This window comes from Colias croceus, chromosome Z (assembly GCF_905220415.1).
Source record: "Colias croceus chromosome Z, ilColCroc2.1".
NCBI lineage: Eukaryota > Metazoa > Arthropoda > Insecta > Lepidoptera > Pieridae > Colias > Colias croceus.
In genome coordinates, this window is record NC_059568.1 from 7163212 (window position 1) to 7176774 (window position 13563).

General features: G+C 39.4%; 1 protein-coding gene across 2 annotated transcripts in view; it reads right to left on the bottom strand.

The window, feature by feature from the left end:
* Positions 1-12488, bottom strand: part of LOC123705057 (transcriptional repressor scratch 2-like) — a 38197-nt gene extending 25709 nt beyond the window's left edge. The window contains exon 1 of one of the 2 annotated variants that reach the window (XM_045653626.1): positions 12213-12488. In XM_045653626.1, coding sequence (XP_045509582.1) covers positions 12213-12387 — 175 coding nt within the window. In that variant the 5' untranslated portion in view covers positions 12388-12488. The remainder of the gene's footprint in view (positions 1-12212) is intronic. The other variant, XM_045653627.1, reaches the window with a different exon arrangement.
* Positions 12489-13563: the final 1075 nt, after the last annotated feature.

Consider the following 13563-nt stretch of genomic DNA (forward strand, 5'->3'; position numbering starts at 1 on the left):
TTCAAGGCGCCCCGCAAAACTAAAAACCAGAAGATCTCGGAAGCAACTCTAAAACTCATGGAAGAACGTCGCCAAATGAGGTTACAAACGTCGACGGACAAAGAACATTACTCACAACTTAACAAGCAGATCTCCAAGTCACTGAGATATGATATTAGGAAAGCTAACACGATCCACATACAAGATACAATTGAGCGAAATAAAGGCTCCAAAGTATTTGCAAGGGATCTCCGCATCGGACATAGCCAGATGACTCAGCTGAAGACCGAAAGCAATGTTCTTGTCTCGTCCAAGTCAGAGATGCTAGGAGTAATCGAAAGGTATTACAGCAATCTATATGCTTCACAGGTCCAGCCACCAACGAATGAAAAAGATAAAAGAGCCAAGCTTACTCGCCATCATACCGATGATATCCCAGATGTTAGCTTGTATGAAATTAGATCAGCTCTCAAACAAATGAAAAACAACAAAGCCCCAGGGGAAGACGGTATTACAACTGAACTACTTAAATCTGGTGGAAAACCAATACTACAAGTCCTACAAAGGTTATTTAATTCCGTTATCCTGAACGCTACCCCACCAGAGTCGTGGAGCAAAAGCGTAGTGGTTTTGTTTTTCAAGAAGGGTGATAAGACACTCCTAAAAAATTATAGACCTATCTCACTTTTGAGCCACATATACAAGCTTTTTTCCAGAATTTTGACAAACCGCATAACACGAAAATTGGATGACTCCCAGCCTCCCGAGCAAGCCGGTTTCCGCAAATCATTTAGTACCATGGATCATATCCACACGCTGCGGCAGATTATACAGAAGTACGAAGAGTATAATCTGCCGCTCTGTTTAGCATTCGTGGACTACGAGAAAGCGTTTGATTCGGTGGAAACCTGGGCTGTACTTCAGGCTCTTCAACGATGCAGAATAGATAGTAGGTATATCGAAGTACTGAGAGGATTATATAACAAGGCCAATATGACAGTCCGTCTCCAAGACCAGAACACAAAATCAATCCCTATACGAAAAGGCGTACGACAAGGAGACGTGATCTCACCCAAGCTCTTCACTGCCACCTTAGAAGACATCTTCAAGCTTCTGGATTGGAAAGAATCAGGGATAAACATCAATGGGCGATATCTCTCTCATCTTCGGTTTGCAGACGATATAGTTCTCATGGCGGAATCTCTTGATGACCTGAAGAAAATGCTAGAAGACCTCCATAAAGTATCTCAACAGGTAGGCCTAAAGATGAATATGGATAAAACAAAGATTATGTTCAATGCCCACATCGAAGCTAAACCTGTCTCTCTGGGATGCTGTGAACTCGAAATTGTCAAGGAATATATATACCTGGGACAAACGATCCAGCTAGGTAAATCCAATTTCGAGAAGGAGATAAACCGCCGAATCCAACTAGGATGGGCAGCTTACGGGAAGCTACGCACGATCTTCTCGTCAAACATACCGCAATGCCTAAAAACAAAAGTATACAACCAGTGTGTGTTGCCAGTTATAACATATGGCGCAGAGACATGGTCGTTTACAAAGGGCCTGATAAATAAATTAAGAGTGACCCAACGAGCTATGGAGAGAGCAATGCTCGGAATTTCGCTGCGCGACAAGATCCGCAATACGGAAATTCGCAGACGAACGAAGGTAACTGACATTGCTCTCAGAATCTCCAAACTAAAATGGCAGTGGGCAGGCCACATAGCCCGCAGGACCGATGCTCGTTGGGGAATACAGGTCTTTGAATGACGACCAAGAACCGGACGGCGCACTGTTGGACGCCCTCCCACTAGATGGACGGATGATATAGTTAAGACAGCTGGGCGCAGATGGTTAAGCAAAGCCAAAGATCGGCAACTGTGGCACAGTATGGGGTAGGCCTACGTCCAACAGTGGACTTATCCGGGCTGAATGGATGGATGGATGGATGACTTTTATATTTTAATTCATCCTATACCTTATTAAAAAACACACCTTGAAATCGAAATAGACAGATTTTTTTTTTTTTTTTTTTTTTTTTTTTTATGTTATGGGATAGCAAACGAGCAGACGCGTCGCCTGGTGTTAAGCGATACGCGCCGCCCATAAGCATCCACTCCACTGGGAAGTGGATGTGTTGCTGTCCTCAGGAAAGGGGAAGGATATAAAAGAGGGAAATTGTTAGGGATAACTTGGAGAATCCTTAGCTAGCAGCCGGTTTTTTAGGTATTTATAAGTGCTCTTTTTGAAGGTCTCCATGTTATAAGAATTGGGGAATACTGTAGGTGGTAGGTCGTTCCATAGTTTTACAGTTCGCGGGAGAAAATTTCGCGTAAAACGAACTGTGGAACTCCGCCAGCAGTCGAGGTGGTGAGGGTGGAACTTATTTTTCTGTCGGGAAGTGCGATAATGAAATTGGGCGGGTGGGATTAGACCAAAAAGTTCCTCAGAACACTCCCCGTAATAGATTCTGTAGAAAATACAGAGTGATGCGATATCTCTTCTAAGCGAGAGCGGATCGAGCTTATTGGAGATTTTTGGGTCGTCAATGATTCGAGTTGCCCGACGTTCAATTCGGTCCAAAGGAAGAAGTTGGTATTGAGGGGCGCCCGCAAACAGATGAGAGCAATATTCCAGGTGTGGACGAACCTGTGCCTTGTACAAAAGGAGTAGATGAGCTGATTTGAAATACTTCCTCGATCTGCTTAGTACACCCAACTTTTTTGAAGCTAGTTTAGCTTTATCTTCTAAATGAACTCGAAATTGAACGTCACTCGATATTTGGACGCCTAGGATTCCAATGCTCGGTGAGATATTAAGAGGAGTGTTCTGAAACCGAGGTGAAACTAGGAATGGGGACTTCTTAGTGGAAAACACGCAGACTTGCGTTTTTTTTGGATTGAATTCCACCAAATTGAGTCTACCCCATTCAGAAACTTGATCTAACGAAGTTTCTATAGTATCTACAAGCCCATTTCGACATTCCTCCACATATGCCCTAGAGACTTGTGAGTGGCCGGAGTAAAAGGCATCCCCCGTACTGTCATCCGCATAACAGTGTATATTACATATTTGTAACATGTCGTTAATGTGCAGGAGGAACAGAGTGGGGGATAGCACACAGCCTTGAGGGACACCAGCATTAAGGGGTAAAGAGGCAGAGCGGAAACCGTCGATAACGACTTGTATACTTCTGCCTGAAAGGAAGCTGGTAACCCAATCACAAAGTCCTGAAGGAAGTCCGTAGGATGGCAGTTTGGAAATGAGCGCCTTATGCCAAACCCGATCAAAAGCTTTGGCGATGTCTAAACTTACAGCCAACGCCTCCCCCTTACTCTCGACAGCTTCCGCCCATTTATGGGTTAGATAGATTAAGAGATCACTGGCTGAACGACCGTGGCGAAAACCATATTGACGATCACTCAATAGCTGGTTTTTCTCTAAATAACCCAAGAGCTGGCTGTTGATAATGCCTTCCATTATTTTGGAGAGTAAGGAGGTTATAGCTATAGGTCTGTAGTTTGATGGATCCGATCTATCGCCCTTCTTAGGGATCGGGTGAACAAAAGCCATTTTCCATGACTGCGGCACCACGGCTTTTAGGTAGGAATGTCGAAACAGGCGCGTTATAACTGGTGTAAGCTCAGGGGCACACGTTTTGAGTACAACTGCAGGGATTGCATCCGGCCCACTCGACTTGGACGTGTCAAGGTTACTGAGTGCCTTTCGAACAGCTCGTTGCGTAAACCGGATATCCGGCATTGAGCTTTGTTTACACGGTAACGAAGGCGGTGTTGTTCCCCCATCATCCAGTGTGGAGTAACGTGCAAAGATTGCGCCTAGGAGATCAGCCTTATCTTTGGCGGAATGAGCCAGAGTGTCGTCGTCCCTGCGTAAAGGTGGAAATGATGACTTACTGAAGTTTCCTTGGATTGCCTTTGACAAAGACCAGAATGCTCGAGTTCCTGATGGGAGTTGTGCAAGTCTATGACCTATCTTTTCAATATAGGCAGCCTTCGCTGCGGAGATTTCTCTTTTATAGGCCCTAGAGGCGGAGTTATACTGCTTTTTTAAGGTTTTTACGTTAGGATCGTGAGTAGCCAATGCATTAGCCCAGGCTTGGAACTGTTCTTGCTTGCGGCGAGACGCCTTAATGCAAGAACGAACAAACCATGGCTTGGACTTGCCGCCGACGGGTACTACAGAGGATGGAATGAAAAGTTCCATACCCTGCAATAACACATCGGTGACAGCGTCTGCACAGGTACTAGGATCATCATCAGAAAAGCAGACTCCACCCCAAGGGTAGGATGCATAGAATAGTCGCATTCCCTCCCAATCTGCAGATTTGTAATGCCAAACTCGACGACAAGATGCCTGTTCCGGCCGTTTTGCACGTTCGAGAGGCACCACACTTCTGATCAGGCAATGGTCGGACGACCCCAATGGGGCGACAACCGTCACCTGATAATTATCGGGGTGTGTAGTTAGGAGCAGATCCAGCAGAGAGGGAAGATGGCCATCCACATCCGGTATTCGCGTTGGCGAGGAGACCAGCTGCGTCAGACCATAGGCTATGGCGAAATTGTACACAACTCTTCCTGCGTAGTCGGTTGTCCGAGAACCAAGCCAATCTGCGTGATGAGCATTGAAGTCACCTAATAGAATAAGTTCTGCAGAAGGAAACTGATGTAATACTTCGTCAGCCATCGATTGAACGTGCTCAAAGAGCTGATCAGTTCCACTGTTTCCACTGTGAGGTCTATAAAGACATGCATATATACGTGGACGGTCCTTGGAATCGACATGCAGCCAAATGACAGAGAGACCAGTATCCCCAGAAACTGTTAGACGACGACAGCAGATGTCCGCCCTTACGTACACGCATACGCCGGCATGTGGAACAAACGAGTGTTCGAGATTAAAGCCAGGATAAGTAAGGTACGACGTGTCCAGTGGGGTAGAAATCTGGGTTTCTGTGAGAAACAGCAGAGCTGGATTGACCGTCTCGAGGTGATGATGTACGGCATTGAGGTTTGAGTGAAGCCCTCTTATGTTACAAAAATCCACGGAATGCGTGACATGCGAAGATGGTATAGTATGTCTGTTATTTTTATTGTTATAAGGGCTTGGTTGCGGATTTATGCCCGCCCCAGAATACGACGGGCTGCCCCATCTCAAAGGATGGGGGAGGGATTCTCCTGCATTGCTGGTACCCTCCTGGGGTATTCTACCTGATAAAACCGCTTTCATAATTACTAAAAGATCATAATAGGGATGGAAGGTGGACATTATAGGAGAGGGATGGGAGATGAATGGGTAATGGGTGGGAAATGGGAGGGAAAGGGATGGGAAAAAAGGATGGGAAAGGAAAAGGAAAGGTAGGGAGTGGGCCTCCGGACCCCTCACTCACCGAACGAAACGCGGCAATGCCACTATAACGCCGATATTCTGTGAGGGTGTGGTAACTTCCCCGGTGCGAGCGTGGCCCAATGTGTGCATGCTCGACTCCCACTAAATAGATTAGGTATATTATATTTTTGTCTTATTAAAATTGGAAACCTTTTCATTAAACGACTATTTGGCCGCAATATCCTGTCTGTAGTTTCTATTAAAGTTTTATTATTGGTTTCCGTACAATATAATAATACATATAGAATAGAGGTTGTGATAATTTATAATTTTTATATTGGTAGGAGAGCAATTAAATATAATATAAGAAGTGAAAATAGAAGAGGATTATTTTAGTGATTTATGCCATTGGCTCAGAGACTGAAACAGAAAGGTACTTTACTAGAATTGTATGTTATTTACAACAACAATTTTTCCCTTTTATTACATTGTTATATACTTGGACACAGGAAAACTTTCAGTGAGAACAGTGCCATTGGAAACTTCCTTTATAGATTGCTTTTAAGTGCTTTCCAATTTCTTATAGAAGAGAATAAAAAATTAAAGAACTTGAACGTATTTGCTCGTACAATTCTTACAATATAAAAGTTAAGAGATGCAATTTCATAACTTGCATAAGCAACTATATTCACTTCAAGTTTGCTTCCACTTCGTCATAGTTCCAAAGTGCCGCATTTGCTGTTCAAAACTTGTTAGGATAAACCGAAATTGAAGTCCAACAATGTACGGTCTGTGACCAACATGCTAACGCAATATTATGTAAATTTAATTTCAATTATATATTAAAAACTAGCTTTCCACCCGCAGCTTCGCGCGCGCAGTCAAAGAAAAACCCGCATAGTTCCCGTTCCCGTGGAATTGGTTCAGTAGTTAAGGCGTGATTGAGTAACAGACAGACAGACAGACAGAGTTACTTTCGCATTTATAATATTAGTATGGATGTAAATTTAATTTCAATTATATATTAAAAATGTGAAAGTCACTCTTTTTTTTGCATTGCACCTTAGCAGCGTACACGCCCTATATATACAGGATTTAACCAAATTAAAAAATAAATACAAAATGTATCCTATGATGCCTTTGTAAATTTTACTAAGAATAAGTAAAAGGTGGGAAAGTACAGTGAAGTAGGTCTCTTATTTTTTTGTGTTGTATAGCTATGATTTAAATCAGCCGTTATTTAAAGTAATTTTGGTATGTTGAAAATAGCGAAAAGAAACTTAAACAAGTAAAATATTACAGCAGAATTCGGTTTGGCACTAGCTGGCCGCTGCCTCAGCACACTCACTTCGCTCGGCTTATATGATGTGGTCACAGTATCCACCTAATCTAACCCAAATGGCTAGCATTACATTAAGAATTAGTATATCTTTATAATACCATTAATACCCATACAACATTTCTATTATTTCCTAAAATGTTTAGTTATAATTAAATATGACTTTAAAAACGATAAAATCTCGGTAAATATTCTATATCACAAAATAAGACTGCTACATTTACGTCAAGGTCTACATAAAATATTTATCTTCAAAAGCTCTATACTAGCAATTACGCTTTAACGATGGACAATTAGTGCAGGTGGTAGTGCACTGACCGCAAATTAATAATAATAGCAGTTAATCGTTACCAAAATGGTGCGGTCGTATTGCCTCTACAGATTTCGATTATAGCTCTACACGTCTATTATGTTAATTTTAACGAGAAATCCTTTTTCACATGTGCTCAGATTGAACTAGGTTCTTACTTAGGTATAAGGTATCACTGCCTCACATAGATATATAACCAGGAGTCGAGTATTTGGGTCACTTAAAATACCTTTAACGTAGAATAAAGGCATGTCAAAGACGATAACCTCGCCACAAAGCTTTATGGATCCACCGTAAAGATGCTTGGTCATACACATTTGTACGTAACATCCTTGCAAATAAGAGTTTGTTTGCCTCAACATTTTAAGAACGTTGTGTTTAATAACCTGAAATAAAAGTTACTATCTTCAGAAGAAATGTTTTAATTTTCTAAATGTTCATTTAAAATTTGTTAATACACAAAAAATTACACCCGAAATTCAATGTACCAAGGGAAACGTAGGAACCTACTATATAAAATTCTCAGTGTAAGTATCTTTCGTATTGTCCCATGCCGTTGAACAATTAATTTAAAAGGCATGCGTTATTCAATGGCTTTCCTACTTGTTGCATAAAATAGTATCACCCTAAAGTCTAATAGAAATCGTTAAACGGATGATCTTGTAGGGCTTCTAGTTGACACCGGAGGGTAGTTACGCTCGATCGTACTTGTATGATAAGCGAATACTCTTTTACAGAAATTAATAACAGTATAAACCGTATAACAGTACGATTAAAGGACAAACGTCAAAACGTTATCGTGAAATTAAAAGCTCTAGTGTGTGATTATTATCATCGATTACCTGTTGTATTAATAAGCCAAGTGCATATTTAGAAGGTTATGGGTAATTACTTGCATGATATACTTTATTTACGCACAGACAACATTTATAGGATATTTGTAGGTACTAAAAACTGTAATCGTAGATTTATATTTCCATTAAGACTTATTAATTTTGAACAAAAATTAATGATGCTCTTCTTATGGTGTTTATAAATATATTTTCTATTAAACGAACATCCGATGCGATCCGATCCGATCTGTACGCAATGGACTGATAAATGATTCATTTTTAACATTCCATTTAGCACTCTGAATTTCAATGGGAATAGATTTTTTATTTACCAAATGTAAATATACCTTTGTCGTAAAAGTGATGTGATACAATATTTATTTAAAAAAGGTGCATTCATCGGATATCGAGAGTTAACAATGGATAAAATTATGATATTTTTGGTATTTCTCGATTTAGAAAGGTCTTTTGTTTAAAAAATTTTGATCAGTGGATTGTATTTGTTGTTTGCTACAGCGATATTTCTCTCTTTGTTCAGGTTCAATGGATGATTTACCCTTTTCCAGTTAATTCTATTTTTTGTGTTAACTTTAGTCATTTTGAAGTTTATTGTACATACAGCGTTGATTGTGCTTCACTTGTTTTTATTATTATGATAAAACATCACAGGAAAATAGCTTGTATTTGCGGATCTAATTTCTCAAAATGTTATGTTAATAACTAACTCCAGTATCCGAATTAAATTATCAATAATTATATAGCATTGAAAATCCATTAAGTCGCCAGTCAAACCGTTCCGATTTGAATTTTGTATTAAACAATGGTTAATGCATAGTAAAATTCCCGTTTAATGAGATTACATATGCCATATTTGCTGAGTGTATTTTAGCAGCTTGCTTGCCATGTAGTAATCCGCTTTTCTGGGACACTACTTCCATTATGTCCGTTCAGGAGACGGGTGGGACATTTAACGAATGGGTGCTGCGAACAATACGACTAGTACAAATACAATTGTAGTGAATTACTTGCCTGGAAATCGTTCAAAAGTTCAACATGTACGCTCGACGTGCTATGAGGCTGTTAATGGCGCACGCTTGGGAAATTCGAGAACTAAGCCTTGGAGAATTCGACATGATAGCGCGAGGAATATTCGGTCAAAGCCGACAGGATTTACGAACGAGCGTAACATGTTGCAATACTGTTTTCAAGTTTTTATTTTTTGCACATACCTATAAAATTTCATGAGTATTAATGAACAATGAAAATGTATTAACGAAGTGCTATTGATAACGTTCATTTTATCAATGGCTTAACAATTTGTATTGTTGGTACTCAAATGATCAGGAATAATGGTAAATGAATTTGGGAAAAAGTAAAGAGTGAGGTAAAAATTACGATTCATTATTTCATTACCTATACTGTAAGTGCCTTTTCACACTACCCGGCTGCCGGATAGCCGGCGCCGGCTACCCGGTGGTGAAGTGTATGGGCATGGTACATAGCTTTCACATGTGCCGGCGTAATCTATCTATCCGGCCCAGGTACAGTCTGCGAGAGTAGGTACGTTAGTACTTGAAAAACCTGTCTTCATGTGCTCGTAGATCTGGGAATAATGTATAGAATGCACCTAATGCTTCTCTTTTCATATTAATTGGATGAACCCAATAATTTCTTGGCTTTTTTTCCCAGCGCAGATAATTTCGTCTTCGATATAAAAGCCACATTGCAATTATTTGTTCGCGGTCCATCTTTGAAACTATAGAATGAGACTGTTCTTGTCGGCTCTCTAGCCAGCCGATACTGCCGGCATCAACCCCGGTTGTATTGTTGTTTCACATGTCCCGACATGTGAAAGCTTATTTGACAACGGGTATCCGGCGCCGGCTACCCGGCAACCGGTACGTGTGAAAAGGCACTTAAAATATGTATATTCAATATTATATTATAAAAACACCGTATAATACACGTGACGAACAACACGTTTATAAAGTTCACACCATCATTATAATTAAGACAGAAACGAACCGTCCATGATAATACCTAAAAGTAATAAATAATGTTATTTCATCGCTGCAAACACGTAGGTACGCTCTACGAGTTTCAACTGCGGAAGCGCTACGTTCGCTAAGAAAATCTATATTAGGCCGCCGTTACCTACGTACGAACAAGCTTTTGCCGCCGTTCTTTTGTAGAAAGAAAACGTTAAAATATCTAATACAGTATGTAGGTACTCACTACTCACTAAATAAGAATTAAAAATTTTACTTTGTGACATGAAATTTGTTTATTTCATATTATGACTACAATTACTTACAACTAAAGCATGCGTGTACTAATATGAAATGTAACACAAGTCTGTTAAATGTTTAGGGCTTAGGTAGTTTAGGGCGTTAAAAAGAGCAAAATACAAGATCACGTATTTTATAATATTTAGACATATTATCATATTATGTTTAAATGTTTTACATGTTCTATTAAAGGATTGATTTGGGTTGCCAGGAAGGTCGGACAGATATATCTATTCCTCGAGAAAAACTAATCAAAGTGGGGTTTGTATTGATGAACAGAAATCTACCTCGTAACCCAAAACCCGTAAGTGCGATAGCGTAATCTGATACGCCATTTACTAGACGTTATCAGTGTGGTTAGAAAAAGTGGCGTTATTCTTTGCTCAATTTAACATTAAAACAGTTTTACTTTTATAAAATTACAGAATCATATTTTATCGCTATCACTATAATATAGTTTAAAAAAAGTCGCTTCCCGCTGTCTGTACGCGCTTGTCCAATGTTCCAATGTACGCTTAGATCTTAAAATTAGATTTGGTTTCATTATTAATCATTTTTTTATTATACTACTAGCGGTCCGCCCCGGCTTCGCCCGTGGTACATATTAACGTTTTCTCTACATAAGAACCATCCTCGTACTTCAAGGAATATAATAAAAAAAGAATTATCGAAATCGGTTCAGCCGTTCTCGAGTTATGGAATTACAACGAAAAGTGGCATTGATTTTTATATATTAGATTTGTTTATAATAACTTTTAGACAAAGAGAGTGAAGATGCGGGCGATATCTAGTATATTATAGCTTCTTCAATGAGAGACACAACCATGTTAAAGATGTGGTATATGTTCTTGATCTATTTTAAATTATATACCAAATACCTAATCATCAAAGTTTGGAGAAAGTGAGTAGTACAATACTGTGTGTGTGTGTACTCATTAATATCGACTAACGGATCGCACAAAATCTAAGAATAGTCATCATAAAATGTAGATAGTTAAATTAAAAGTTTAGTTATGTTCTGTAAATCTTTCAGTAAAATATAAATAATTCAATATTTTAAACTGAAGAATGAAGTTTTAATTCAAGGAATGTTTCGATGTCAGTCACAACTTTCTTATTCTTTGTTCAGAACAGAGTTAATTTATTTTTCTATGTTTTTTTTTATTAATTTATTATATTCAATTATTTTTGTAACTGAAATCTGTTTAATAAAAGCTGTTTTTTATATTAATGAGTCAGACTTTTGTAACGGCAATTTAATTGATGTTAAATGAAAAGTCCTCTTGAATATTAATTATAAGCGAAGGATGTCTGGGTCTGAATCTCGAATGACGCTCAATTCACTTGCATGTTCATTTTATAACCGTGCCCATTTCAGACACCATTGTTATTATTTCAGATATATTTTATATTTAATTGAAAACCGGTTCGTCGGCGAACTGGCATTGAAACATTTTATACAAATTATAGATATTAAGCAGAAAATTTATTCTTTATTAACGGTACAAACAATTTCACGAGCTCAACGTAGTGGATATTTTAATTAATTAATGTAATTGATAGCATTAAAGATCATTGTTTGGTCCTGGATGTTGCGCTTTTATGATTTTTATTTTGTTTTGTTTGTTCTGTTTAACTTAATGCGTATTATACTAATGATTTGTTGTTTTTATTGAACGTTGTGATTGTTTTTAAAATATACAATAATAGATACTGCTCTTTATCAATAAACAAAATTCATAAAAATGTTCAATGGCCGTAAATACAACCTCGCATGCGCTTAGCTACTCTAATGTATGGAAAAAATTATTAAAAATTCGCAAACCAATAAGGCAGTCGCTAAGCTATACGTAAACATGATTTTCCCGAAACTCTTTAATATACTTACTGTACCTTCAGATATAAACATTTTCTTTTATGGTGAACTCCATTCAGAAGCATTTTTAACGTAAAGTTTTCTAGATGAGAAATAATAAAGAAGAACAGTATGCATGTTTATTTTACCATGAATCCATAGAAGAGAACGTTCGGCTGGCTCCAGGTGATCGCTGGTCTGCGCAAAGTTCTAGCCAGGCACGAAGTAAGCATGAGTAACAAGTGCTTACCGTTGTAGAGAAGCGTCGGCTCTGGGTCGCGCGGCGAAGGGCCCGGCGCGGTGGCGGCGGGCGCGGGGCTCCGGCCGCGCCCCTCGCCGACCACGTCGATCTCCTCGTCGGACTCATCGACCAGCTCTCCCGCCGGAGCCACCTTCCACTTCTTGGCCATGAGGCAGCGCGGCATGGCGGCGCCCGCATCGGCCTCAGCGCGACTGCATCAGCGAGAAACAGACGAACAGAGAAAAAGAGAGAAGAGAAAGAGCGGCGCCCCGGGCGAGCGGCGTTGTGGGCGTTCGCACGCGTTCCTCTTGCGTTGTGAGGGTCGGCCGTGCGACTCGCGGTATATATTGGGGGTAGGGTGGTGCGCGCGCCGCGCCTTCGATCGGCATGGGGGCGGGTGGCGTTCGCACCATGCCGCACAAACTTTACCCGCCGCCAACTTGAGCGCCACTTGTATTGCGAGAGCGGCGACGCAGCGATCCCGCGATCAACCAGTGGACGCTCCGCACGCCGCTCGCGCCCGCCGCTCGCCGCCGCCGCACGCCGCACACACTCGACCTCTCCTATTAATATTAATCGCTCACTAAGGATGCTACGAAGGTTACTTGAGGAATGTTTGCTCTGCGTTCACTTTTAGAACAATAAACATGCTAACGAGGATACTAATTATAAAAAAATGTTTATGAATAAAGCATCGATAAAAGTAAATACTATATAAAATGTACAAAGATAAGTCTTATCTTTAACTATCTATAGGAAACTTTTCTACATGCGGATCAAACTTGGAACTACACAATAAATTAATGGCTAGAAAATAAACACCAAAACGTTTGCATATTTTTTTCTTAAATTTAATAAATATTCCATTTAGAATTCAACGTTTTGTTATTACTTATTTGTTATTTAAATAAAACAACAGATAGTGGTACACATAACATTTTATTTTTGTGAAAATTGAAATATATTTTTCTATCTAAATACGAATGTCGGTGGAATAATGCTAACCTCGTATAATTATTATTATTAGAATTCTCTTGGAGTAAAACCTATATCAATTTTCTTATATAAATGAGGAAGAATATTATGAGTATAAAAAATATATTTATCGCTGACATCATTACTATAAAATAATGGCGTAGTACAATTTGCATATATCACAACTAGAATCAAATATTGGTAAATGGTATCTTATATATCAATAAGGACATAGTGTTATAACAATATCAGGTTCTCTGAGACAGGCACTAGACAGGCACTAGACAGGACAGGACTTGATTATTACAGTTCGCTATCAAATATCCTATCCTATTCTACTAGAATAAACGTGAACATAATATGAGGATAGATGGATGAATAGGTC